The 12,341-nt window shown below is 34.8% G+C and overlaps 1 protein-coding gene across 1 annotated transcript in view; it reads left to right on the top strand.

The window, feature by feature from the left end:
• The first annotated feature begins 2,476 nt into the window (after nt 1-2,476).
• LOC133188450 (E3 ubiquitin-protein ligase MIB2-like) overlaps nt 2,477-12,341 on the top strand; it is a 185,047-nt gene continuing 175,182 nt past the window's right edge. The window contains exon 1 of the mRNA XM_061323886.1: nt 2,477-2,546. Coding sequence (XP_061179870.1) covers nt 2,538-2,546 — 9 coding nt within the window. The 5' untranslated portion in view covers nt 2,477-2,537. The remainder of the gene's footprint in view (nt 2,547-12,341) is intronic.

The following is a 12,341-nucleotide window of genomic DNA, read 5'->3' as shown; positions in this document are numbered from 1 at the left end:
TTTACATAAGAATATATACAGAAAATCTTTAAAATCTTCTCAAAAACCAGACAGATGTAGCACTGGCGCACACACCCCGGCCCGATGGTTTGATATTTTTGTGCTTTGGTTAATTCTGTTTGTTTAACTTGTATATGCTCTCAATTTAGTCCACAGGTAAAATTTTATAATTAAATAATTTACTTAACATATACAATAACACACCTTTACATACAAATGACTTTTTAAATATTTTGCTTGTCAAAAAAATTCTGCACCACCCGTGTCCCCCCCCCCCATCCCTTTCCGTTCTGAAATTTCTGGAAGCATTCTCAGGTAGTGAAGGTTCAAGTCAAATCATGACCCCCTGGCCTAGGGTGGGGTCACAATGGGCAATCAAAGTTTTGCATAGGAATATATGGGAAAATTCTTTAAAAAAAATATCTTCTCAAGAAAAGCAAAGCAATGATTAATCATATTAATATTGATTGATTGATTCATGTATTATTATTGTTTAACGCCGAGTCGACAATATTTCAGCCATATGTCGGCGATCAAATTAAGTGTATATGACCATTTTTGAAGTTTTCGGTTGCTCTGGCCATATTTACATGGAGCATTGCCGTGCATTGCCTTGCGACATGTTCTGATGGACGACAATATGTGCAGTGAGGGTTGGTACATATTGTCGCCGGCGACAATATGAACAGGGCGACAAAATGTACCGTCACAACACGCTGCATGAAATAGCATACGAGACACGTCAGTGTGATTGACACAAAAATTATATTCACAAAACTACCAAAAAACAACAAAACAAATCTTTAAGCAACAATTTCTGTGGGGTGACAATATGTACAGTGAGGGTGAGGCACATAATGTCGCCAGCGACAATATGTACATGTTTAACTTTTCAGCAGGCGACAATATGTGCCGATGGACGACAATATGTGCAGTAAGGGTAGGTACATATTGTCGCCGACGACAATATGTACAAAACGACAATATGTACCGTCACAAATCCCCTGCAGACACCATACTGACAGCCTTAGCATGCTCTTCTAGGGTCAAACGCCGCATACTGTGTAACTTTTTTTCTGAGTTTTTAATTAGTACAAACATAAAGAACACTACCATAAAGAAAAAAAAAAAAAATTATTCCACCAAAAAAGTATGGACACGATTTTATTTTTTTTTCTATGAAATGGTTACGGTTCAGTAAACATTGTTGTTATTTATCAGTTAAGACATTTAAATGCCTCATTTTTCATTAAAGTAACATAATTATACATCAAAAACATCATAAACAAGTTTTGAAAAGAAAAATATTAATTTATTTAGGTGGTGCGTTAGCAATTTTGTCTAGTATATATATTTATATTGATATAATAACGGAATAAATGTTTGGAGATGGGAAAATTTAAAAAATGTGCATGTTGTTGTTTTTTGTGTACATGATACTTTTATCATTCTGCTCTACATATAAAATAAGCAACAACCGCAAGATGTTCAGGAAAAAGTATTTATTAATCTATACATATTGTTTTTATAGTCTTTTAACAGGTTATGCATATTTAAAGTTCAGCAACAAACCATCATATGAAAATTTATGAAATCTTTTAATATTTTAGAAGGGGGAGGGGTAATTGAAATGCACGTAGCTTCAAAATGAATGTGATGACCGTACTTCATATTTTAAACACAAGTTGCTTATAATAATTAGTACAAAATATATTAGTTATGGGAAAATTCATTGGTGTAATTTTTTTTCAAGACGTTGAAATCTGCTCTTGAGGTTAAAATATTACTGCAGATTTACAATGAATACTCCCCCAAGCAACGGTGGCATTACTGCATCTATCAATAGTTTCCGACACAAATTTTATTTTCAATGAATATAAATCATATTATTTAATATCTGTTGGAAATTATTTATTTTGTTTCAATTTTGATACCCGTATGGCATACTTAAAATTTCACCCCATAAATATCAAAATATTGAAAAACGGTGGTTACCATGGAAACCATATCATCCTTATAACCTTGATGATCATGACTGACATATTCATATTATGATACAATTAACGTAAGGCAAGTTGTATGTAAAAATGAGAAAAAATCATAGAGCGGATTTTTTCACGGACCCTTGCAATCTCTTCCTCAATAATATACATGTATAAATAAATTGTAATGCGTATTTAGCTTGAAATAATTTTATATTATGTGCTACATGTATGTGTACTTAGAAAAACATACTATATCACCATAATAAAATAATTTGTTGAAATCCCGAAAAATTTAACTCAAGTCCCGAACCGTCTTTACCCAAGTCCCGAACCGCCTTGTCGCTAGTCCCGAAAACGTCATATTAATTAGGTCCCGAAACATGGTGCACCCGAAACCATCGTGCATCCTAAGTTTGTATATACGAGTCAGTTTATACACGACTTGATTAGGCATGGAAAGAAAGTTTCTACCCTACAACAAGAAGAGTTCTACTTCCGGTATGATCTGTACGGTGACTGTACCTTAATTTGGCTTAAATAGAGTTAAAAAGAATGACATCGGTAAGGGAAGACTAAGTTGATATTTAGAACAAAAACTAAGTTTACGTGCATTTTTATGAGTAATCCTACACTTTGTGAATGGAAATAGTGGAAAGTATTTAAAATGATTTTCTACTTTCGGTTTCGCACAAGGTATATGGCTGCCTCAGCTATTTTGTCTTACTTATTTCTTTAATGTGTTAGACGGTGCGACCGTTAGTGAGGGCGGAGCCATTAAGAGAGCAATCTACATTTTATTGTTTAATAATCAGCGTTAAAATCAAATGATAATCAGTGTCAGAAAATTATAACAAAGCTTTAAAAAAAATCCCTTCTCTTACCTCAAATACTTTTCATTCAAATAATGAAATTTAAGTGTGTTTGATTTAATAAATCTGGAAAACTCTAATCTCGATGGAGATTCGGCTCGGCTAGATATTTGGTCTGACGCCTCCACCGAATCTTGAGACAGTCCTTCATAATTCACGTCTGGAAATTAAGCCCCAACTTCTGCCGACTATAGCAAGAATTATTCAGCTAGGCCACACTGCCGTTCGCTTCAGTTAAGTCATTTAGTTGTTTAATTAACTCTCTGTTACTATTATTTTATCCTCGAGGAACCTATTTCGGTGGTATTAGCAAACTACATGTACGTGATAAAATAATCTTAATGAGATCGATTAAAATAAAATAAATGTGACTTACCTCTGAAGGACTCTTTATTTGATCGAATTATATCCATATTATCTAATAAAAAAACTGAATTTTTTTTTTCTCGCAATTTCTTTATTCCTTGCTGTTTACGTACAAATGTTGAGGTACCTAAATCGGTGGTTTGGTACTTGTCAAAAGTTTTTACCCTAATAACACCAACCACAGGCATAAATTATGTATAACAAATATTAATTTGTATAAATGAACAAAGGAATAAATTACAATTTTATAAAGTTTTATTTATTATTACGGCAGGGACAGATAAATTCGTCACCCCATCTAATTACTTTAGTTGCACAGCAAAACTGCAAGTGGGTCCAGTGGTTGCATTTTTCAAAGCTACACTGAGCCCACTTTACAAAAACAACTAAGTTGCAGTCCTTAATCTCCTCTGGCCAGAAGTGTTTACAAACACAGCACTTCTCTTTTTCATCTTCTGTGTCATCAGCATCAGAGGATTCAGGCTGTTCAGACACACTGTGTTTTCTTTTCTTTCTGCATAATTCCTTACATGTAGAAGTCGTTTTTTCTTTTCTTTTTGATGTTTGTTTTGTTGTAGAATATTTTTTTATTTCTTGCAAAACACTGTCCTCTGTAATTGGTTTACCACTTACAACTTTGCTAATGTTTCTTTTTTCAGTTGGAACAGATTTTGTTTTCTTGAAAATTGGGTTTGTATGTAGTTTAAAGAAGGGTTTGGGATCAGAGGTGCTTGGAATTGCTTGAGTTGAAGAACTTGCATCTTGGTCTGGACATTGTTCTGCTGCAGAAAAAACTATAGAAGGAGCAAAATTGGAAGGGTCCACTGCATTTTTATCGAATGGGAAAATACCAGCGCGTCGAAACAAGGACTGCAAATTTCCTTGTGAAAGAGCATGTGCATGCACTTTACAAGCTAATGAGCAAATATTATATCTTGTAATTTTTGAAGATGGATTTTCACGTAAAAATTTATGGCACTCTGCATTATAGATTTTTTGAAATGGGCCAAAACATCCAAGGTCTAGAGGTTGAAGAACATGGCTTGTATGGGCAGGCAGAACAAATAAAACAATACTATGTTGCTTTGCCCAGTCAACAAGCGTGAGGTTAATGTGTGATTTGTGTCCGTCGTAAAGAATTAGGATAGGTTGGTTTTCATTCGGTCTTTGGACATATTTAAGAAAATGTTCAGATAAATAAGCCTGAAAGACTTCAGAGTTCGACCAACCACTGTCCGCGAAGCGGATTATAAAACAGCGTAAACTGACCCAAACCAGGTTATACTCGAATAATTTGGCCAAGAATTAGAGTCATTCCTTATAATTTAATTTTAAAATCATTGAATAACTAAGGGTGTAAATTTTCGTTGCTTTTTATTAGTTCAAATTTGCCGCTCAATAATACAACCTTAGTAACAGAAGTGATGGGAAGCGAGGGGAGGTAAAAACTGATGCATAGGCCTAGCAGCATTGTTGTTTGTTTACATTTGGTAAGATCGAATTATTGTTAAGTTAAAGGTACATTTATTAAATCTGGAATTTTCCATGAATCCCGAGGACTGGAAATGAGAGGATTGTATGGATACAGATGATTCAGCTGGTTGTCAGGGGGGTGTGTCCTCATACCAAACCAGGTTATTCAGAAATAATTTGTGTTCCTTTTTGGATATTAACCAATCAGAGGCTAGAATACAAACAAAATTATATTATAAAATTTTAACTACGTTACGGATTAAAATGACTCTGATACCACTGTAAAGCTTAGGCAAATATGCATTAGTAGTGACATCATTTTACATTCAAAATGACGTATAGGTCTGCTAAAATGATGTCATAATTAGGTATACTCTGTATACTGGGCGTAAAAATGACTGATAAGGAGAACAATTTTTTTGTTTAGCAAAGAGCGTATTGCAAAATTCGCTCATTGCTTGGCTTTACGGCAACAGAAATAAAAGCCGATTTAGATGTAGTATATAGAGAGCATGTTCTTTCATATCGAGCAATAGCAAGATGGGTAGTTCAACTTAAAGAGGGTAGAAAATCAATTGAAGATGACCCCCCAGTGATTTTTTTTGGGTCAAAATGCCACCAATATTCGGCTGTTTCCCCTCACAAAAATTAGCTATTTTTTCCCAATTATTAGTATATTTTTCCCAATTTCAAACTAACAGAAATTATATTTAAATTTAGAACAAAAGTCGCTAAATTTGCTGACAGAGTAAATACGTTTTTATTCCTTAATTTTATTCTCCATATCCATGCATTATAATGCAGCCAATTTTTTTAATGAATGTGCAAAACAATGCAGATATTCATAGAAGCAAATAAGTAGCATAAATAAATTGGTAAATAGTTCCCAGATACAAGTCATGTTGCATGTTGACATTGACCGCCATTATTACATAGAGGGTCAGGCTAATAACAGGAAATGGACAAAACATAGGGTTTTGCTAAAATCAGGAAAAAACAAACAGTGAAGACTGAAAACTTGATTATCAATATAAGACAGTTTACTAGATTATGAGTCTAAATGCTGGTTTGTTTTTTTTAATGAAATTATACAAAGCAATTCCAAGAAAATAGAAACTACAAGGTGTGACTAATATAAGCCATGTTCACATTCAATAAAATATTGATGTTAATTTTTTAAATGATTATTTTAATATGAATTTAAATCAAATTCAAAGTTAAAATCAAACAAAAACTGTTGTTGTTACTTAGTTTGATTATTTCATGTAATTTTTAGCATTCTAATTTACTATAAATGATTTTTCCCAATTTGAGGAAAATGTCGCTAATTTTTCCCAATTCAAAAGGAGGGGGTGGTGGTTCAAAAAGCAAAAAAAATCACTGCCCCCATTCGGGGCATCCAGTTTGTGCATATGGCAAAAAAGAAATCGTCGCTGTTCAAAATACGATAGCTGATGATGCTAGATATACAGCTGAGGAAAATAGCACACTTAACTAACATTAATTCGTCAGCAGTTTTTCATATTTTAATGGAAAACTTAAAGCTTAGGAAAATCTGTGCTATATGGGTGCCGCATCTTCTCTCGGAAGAGCAAAAGCGCATCGGGGTAGAAATGGCTTCACAGTTACTAACAATTTATGAAGATTGTGACCAAAGGCAAATAAATGAGATTGTAACTGGTGATGAAACATGGATATATTTTTTTGAACCAGAAACTAAGCTCAATAATAAAGTTTGGATCGATGAAAATGATACAAGGCCTCAAATTGCATGCAGAAACAGGTCTGTCCGGAGAGTAATGTACGCTTTATTTTTTTATTCTAAAGGCCCTGTTGCTCAAGTTCCGGTTCCAGAACACAGCAGTGTTACTGGTCAATTTTATGCAGAGAATGTCTTGTCTCAGGTTGTTGAGCACTATAAAACGACCCGACCAACAACTAGTACTAGAGGAATAAAGCTCCTCCATGACAACGCACCTGCCCATAGATCAGAGGTAGTAACCAAATATTTAAAGGAAAATGGTATTGCCGTTTTACCACATCCACCCTACAGTCCTGACCTAGCTCCATGCGATTTTTGGTTGAATGCCGTTATCAAAGAAGCGCTCTGAGGATGGCAATTTGAAAGTCGTCATGCAGTCGGAAGTGCCGTATTCCAGTGTATGAAGCATATACCGAAAGAGGACTATAGGGCAGCATTTTCCACGTGGATTTCAAGACTGAAAAAGTGTGTCCAGGTCAATGGAGACTATTTTGAGGGATTGATATAATTTAATTTATGATAATGACGCTCATTAATTTACCGCACACCAGTTGCCAGAACTTTTGAAATGCCCCTCGTACTTACACTTTTCTCTGACATTTCGAGTTTTTTTTTCACTGAGTCATACGCTTCCGTGTTTACAAACACTACGCAAAAATTGATGATGTCACATCTCGCACTATAAGAAAACGCACGTGCACAACGGGAAATACCACCGATTTAGGAACCCCACTGATTTAGGACCATCGACGATACATTGCTTACCGTCTAAACATGTAAATCCCAACATAAAAACATTCACTGAAATCTCCATTCAAAATATGGCTCCTCTAATGTAATTGTTTATCTCCTCACATTAAAGAGTTCCTGTATAGTCTGTTCTTTTATGTGATTCTGAACCACTGTCTACTGTGGCCATTGTATGGATGGATTTAAGTAAACAGACTATAGGAACTCTTTAATGCGAGGAGATGCATCATTCTTGCTCATTTTAATAATTATCTAATCCTTTTGTGACGAGTGTTTTGTCATAGAATGAAGTAGAATTCAGCAGTGATGTTAATTTATCACTTTTATTGTCATCATTCTTTTGATTTTGACGCCATTTTTAGGTCACCTGAGTCACTCAGGTGACCTATTGCTATCTGTTTTCGTCCGTTGTCACGCGTCGTCCGTCATGCGTTAACTTTTGAACATTTTCAACTTCTTCTCCAAAACCGCTGAAACAATTTCAACCAATTTTGGCATATAGCATCTATGGGTAAAGGGGAACAAAAATTTTGAATTTCATGGTCCCTGCCCCCCTGGGGCCCGAGGGGTGGTGCTAAAACCACCAAAATCGATGCAATCTTTAAAAATCTTCTTCTTTACTTCTGGATACCAAGCAGTCAAACTGTTGACATGATTGTAATAAACATTGGGCCCTCTACCAAAATTGTGAAATTCATGGCCCCAGGGTCAGGGGTTCTGGTGCTAGGATGGGGCTGTATAGATCATATAGTGAAAATGCATTATTTCTTTGAAAATCTTCTTCTCTTCTCCAGGGTATTATTTAAACAAACTAAGTGCATGGTTATGATAAACAATGATGCCTTTTCATAAATTGTGAATTTTATGGGTCCTGGGTCAGGGTTTCTGGTGTTAGGGTGGGGCTCTATTGATTATATAGTGAAAATGCATTAAATTCTTTGAAAATCTTCTTCTCTGCTCCTGGGTATTATTTAAACAAACTAAGTGCATGATTATGATAAGCAATGATGCCTTTTCAAAAATTGTGAAATTCATGGCCCCAGGGTGGGGGAGGGGGGGGGGCTCTATTGATAATAATAGTGAAAAAGCATAATTTCTTTAGGGCAAGCAGCCTAGTTGAAAATGCGTTATTTCTAATAAATAATCCTGTCTATCCTTTATTGTTGAGCAGATAAACAAAGTGCATAGTTATGATGAACAATTGTGCTTTTTTACAATTTTTTAAAAACTTGTGGTCCCAGGTTTTGGTGTTTCAAGGAGGGGGGGGGGGGGCTATATTGATTATATGGTGAAAATGTTTTAATTCTTTGAAAATCTTCTCTGCTCCTTGGCATTCAAAGGTAAATAGAATAAAAGTTTTAATAAGCAAGGATATTTTTACCAGATTTTTGAACATCAGCACCATGTGGTCAAGTGTTCTGGTCCTGGCCAGCGCTCTATTAATTTGTATTCTACTGAGAGAAGTTATTTTTTGCCATTCACTTTTGATAGTTAATCACTGTAAATAATGTACGTGTATTTGAAAGTCAATAGACTAAGAGAATTATGCAAGAAATGTTATTGTATAATACAAAAAGTACTTTCATAGTTTTAATGATCAGGTAGACTTGTAAATAATAAATAAATCAAAATGAGATAAAAACAACTTATTAAATGTTCTTCAAAGACCACGAGAGGCCAATGTGAGAGGTCACAATATGGGGTTAAATTTTAAATACTGTATAGGGGGAAAATAACTCGCGGTGTTAATATTCGCTATATTCACGGTGTTAATAAATCCGTGAATTCAAGAAACAGTGAATAAGTTTTCAATAACCTCCATGTTTTATTTGGAAATTTGGGAATAGACTACGATAGGTATTTTTACGTGCAGTACATGGTCATTTCAGTAATTATGAGTAGTACTTGTCATTCAATTATTTTAATTATCGCGCTTTACTTTAATTCAGATCAGCAGATAATAACATGTATTTGTTAAACAGCTGTTTTAATAGCCAACGCTACATGTTTCGTCAATCCAAACACGTGGGTCATCGGTTTTGATTACCCGTGCGTAACTAATGCTACCCCGTGTGTTTGTCACCTGCATTATTATGCATAATAGTTTTTATCGACATTTTGCTTTTAAAAAATCATTCAAATAATTATCGAACTTGCTGAAGATGTGGAAGGATATTATTTCGTCGACATATATTAACACATTTATTACCGTATAATGGTTTTTCGCCGCGATGTATTATCCCTTTGGAAAGAAGAACTTGGGGTGTACATGCACTCATCGTAGTAGCATATAGGAAAGTCATTCGACGTTATAATCAAGGACTTTTAATAATTGCATTTGTTTTAATTAATCGTCAAATAATTATTAAATCTATCTATTTTATATAAACCTACCCTGATGTTCCTGAAGTGAATACATCACACTGATTAATGTCGTTCTAGCTATGCTATGGATTAAACGGATATAGACAAGGGAGGTAACTTTTATTATATACCAATTCCGTGAATTCAACAAACCGTGATCGTGTCAGAGTAGAGAAAACCGTGAAAATTACAACCCGTGAAATTAATCCCCTATACAGTAGCACAAGTACCTATATTTGACCATCGACATCTGTCCTTACGCATGCGTCAAAATTTAATTCGAATTAGCTTTGCTTAGCGTTCACACGGAGCTAATGCGAAGTAATTTAATGCACAGTAAACTAATTCAAATTAAACTAATTCGCATTAAATTCTCTGTGTGAACGCGGATCAAATTTAATTCGCAGTAACTTATGTTTAATTCGAATTAAACTCTCGGTGTGAACAGGGCATAATATGGAAGAATCCTTGGGTAGTGTAAATTCTGAATTGTTCAAATCATGACCCCCAGGGGTAGGGTGGGGCACAATACTTATTACAAGGGAGATCAGCAGGGCCAAAGATACTCAGGTGAGCGTTGTGGCCCATGGACCTCTTGTTTAGTTATAAAAAATAAAAGCAAGAAATTTTATTTCACTAGTGATTCTTCATGCGGAATTACACGATAATTCCTTGCAAATATCTAGGAATCTACAGTATTAATTCATTTTTAGGTCACCTGAGTCACTCAGGTGACCTATTGCTATCTGTTTTTGTCCGTCGTCGTGCGTTAACATTTAAACATTTTCAGCTTCTTCTCTGAAACTGCTCAACCAATTTCAACCAAATTTGGTATATAGCATCTATGGGTGAAGGGGAACAAAAATTTTGAATTTCATGGTCCCTGCCCCCCTGGGGGCTGTGGGGTGGGGCTAAAACCACTAAAATTAATGCAATCTTTAAAAATCTTCTTCTTTACTCCTGGACATCAAGCAGTCAAACTGTTGGCATTATTGTAATAAGCATTGAGCCCTCTACCAAAATTGTGAAATTCATGGCCCCAGGGTCAGGGGTTCTGGTGCTAGGGTGGGACTATAAAGATCATATAGTGAAAGTGCATTATTTCTTTGAAAATCTTCTTCTCTGCTCCTGGGTATTAGATAAACTAACTAAGTACATAGTAATGTTGAGCATAGCTGCCTCTTCCAAAATTGTGAATTTCATTGCCCCTGGGTCTGGGGTTCTGGTTTAGGGCGGGGCTCTATTGATTATATAGTGAAAATGCTTTAAATCTTTGAAAATCTTCTTCTCTGCTCCTGGGTATGAAATAAACTAACTAAGTACATAGTTATAATGAGCATGACTGCCTCTTCAAAAATTGTGAATTTCATGGCCCCTGGGTCAGGGGTTCTGGTGTTAGGGCGGGGCTCTATTGTTTATGTAGTGAAAATGCATTATATCTTTGAAAATCTTCTTCTCTGCTCCTGGGTATGAAATAAACTAACTAAGTACATTGTTATGATGAGCATGGCTGCCTCTTCCAAAATTTTGAATTTCATGGCCCCTGGGTCAGGGGTTCTGATGAAGGGGGGGGGGGGCTCTATTGATTATATAGTGAAAATTAATAATTTCTTTCAAAATATTTTTTCTACTCCTGGTTATAAAGCAAAGAAACAAGTGTATAGTTATGAAGAGCAAGAATGCTTTTCAAAAATTTTTCAAACTTGTTGTCCCAGGAGTTCTGATGTTTTTCTAAAGGGGGAGGGGGGGGGGGGGGCTCTATTTGATTATATAGTGAAAATGTGTGAATTCTTTAAAAATCTTCAACTAATTGCATAGTTATGATGATGAGAGTACCTCTTTCAAATCTGTAAATTTTCATGACCCAAGGTCATGGGTTCTGGTGTTAGGGTAGGGCTGTGTTAAATAGTGAAAATGCATTATTTCTTCGAAAATCTCCTCTGCTCCAGGGCATATTGGAAGCAAACAGAGTAAAAGTTTTAATGAGCAAGGGTATTTTTACCAGAATTTTGAAATTTGGACCATTTAGTCAAGTGTTCTGGTCCTGGCCAGGGATCTGTTAATTTGTATTCTATTGAGTGAAGTTATTCCCCTTTGCCATTCACTTTTGATAATTAATCACTGTAGAAAATGTATTTGAAAGGTTAATAGAATAAGAGAATTATGCAAGAACTTTTATTGTATAATACAAAAAGTACTTTCATAGTTTTAATAATCAGGTAGACTTGGAAATAATAGATGAATAAAAATGAAACAAAAATAACTTATCTTCTTAAATGTTCTTCAAAAGCCAAGTGAGGCCAATGTGAGAGGTAATAATATAGACATTTTATTAAAAGTCTGCATGGTAATAGTGGTAAATGGGGGACAGATAGAAAGATACTAAACCAGTTATTGTTTTGATCATAATCATAGTATTTTTCTTGCTATTGGGCAACAAAGCTTCATTTATCAGTTTATGGATCCTCTAAATTGTTGTACTCAGGTGACCGATAAGGCCCTTGGGCCTCTTGTTTATGCCAAAATGATTATTCATTATTATTTTAAATCCCATCCTCCACTTAAATTCTGCATCATAAAATCCAATAGAATCAAAACTCATGGTTCATTTAATATGCAGTAGTCAATTTTAACTTTCATAATTGTGGCATGGAAAAAAAAAATTATCTTAAAATAGTCAAAGTAAAAATATTTTCAAGTTTTCCTTTGTTGATAACTACTACAATAAAATAAATTCATATGTGTAATCTAAAATAATTGTTATGTTTTATT

This window comes from Saccostrea echinata, unplaced genomic scaffold (genome assembly GCF_033153115.1).
Source record: "Saccostrea echinata isolate AGI-Se365-2 ecotype Australia unplaced genomic scaffold, CSIRO_AGI_Sech_v1 ptg000016l, whole genome shotgun sequence".
Lineage (NCBI taxonomy): Eukaryota > Metazoa > Mollusca > Bivalvia > Ostreida > Ostreidae > Saccostrea > Saccostrea echinata.
The sequence above is the reverse complement of the archived record's forward strand: the minus strand, read 5'-3'. Positions and strand labels throughout refer to the sequence as shown.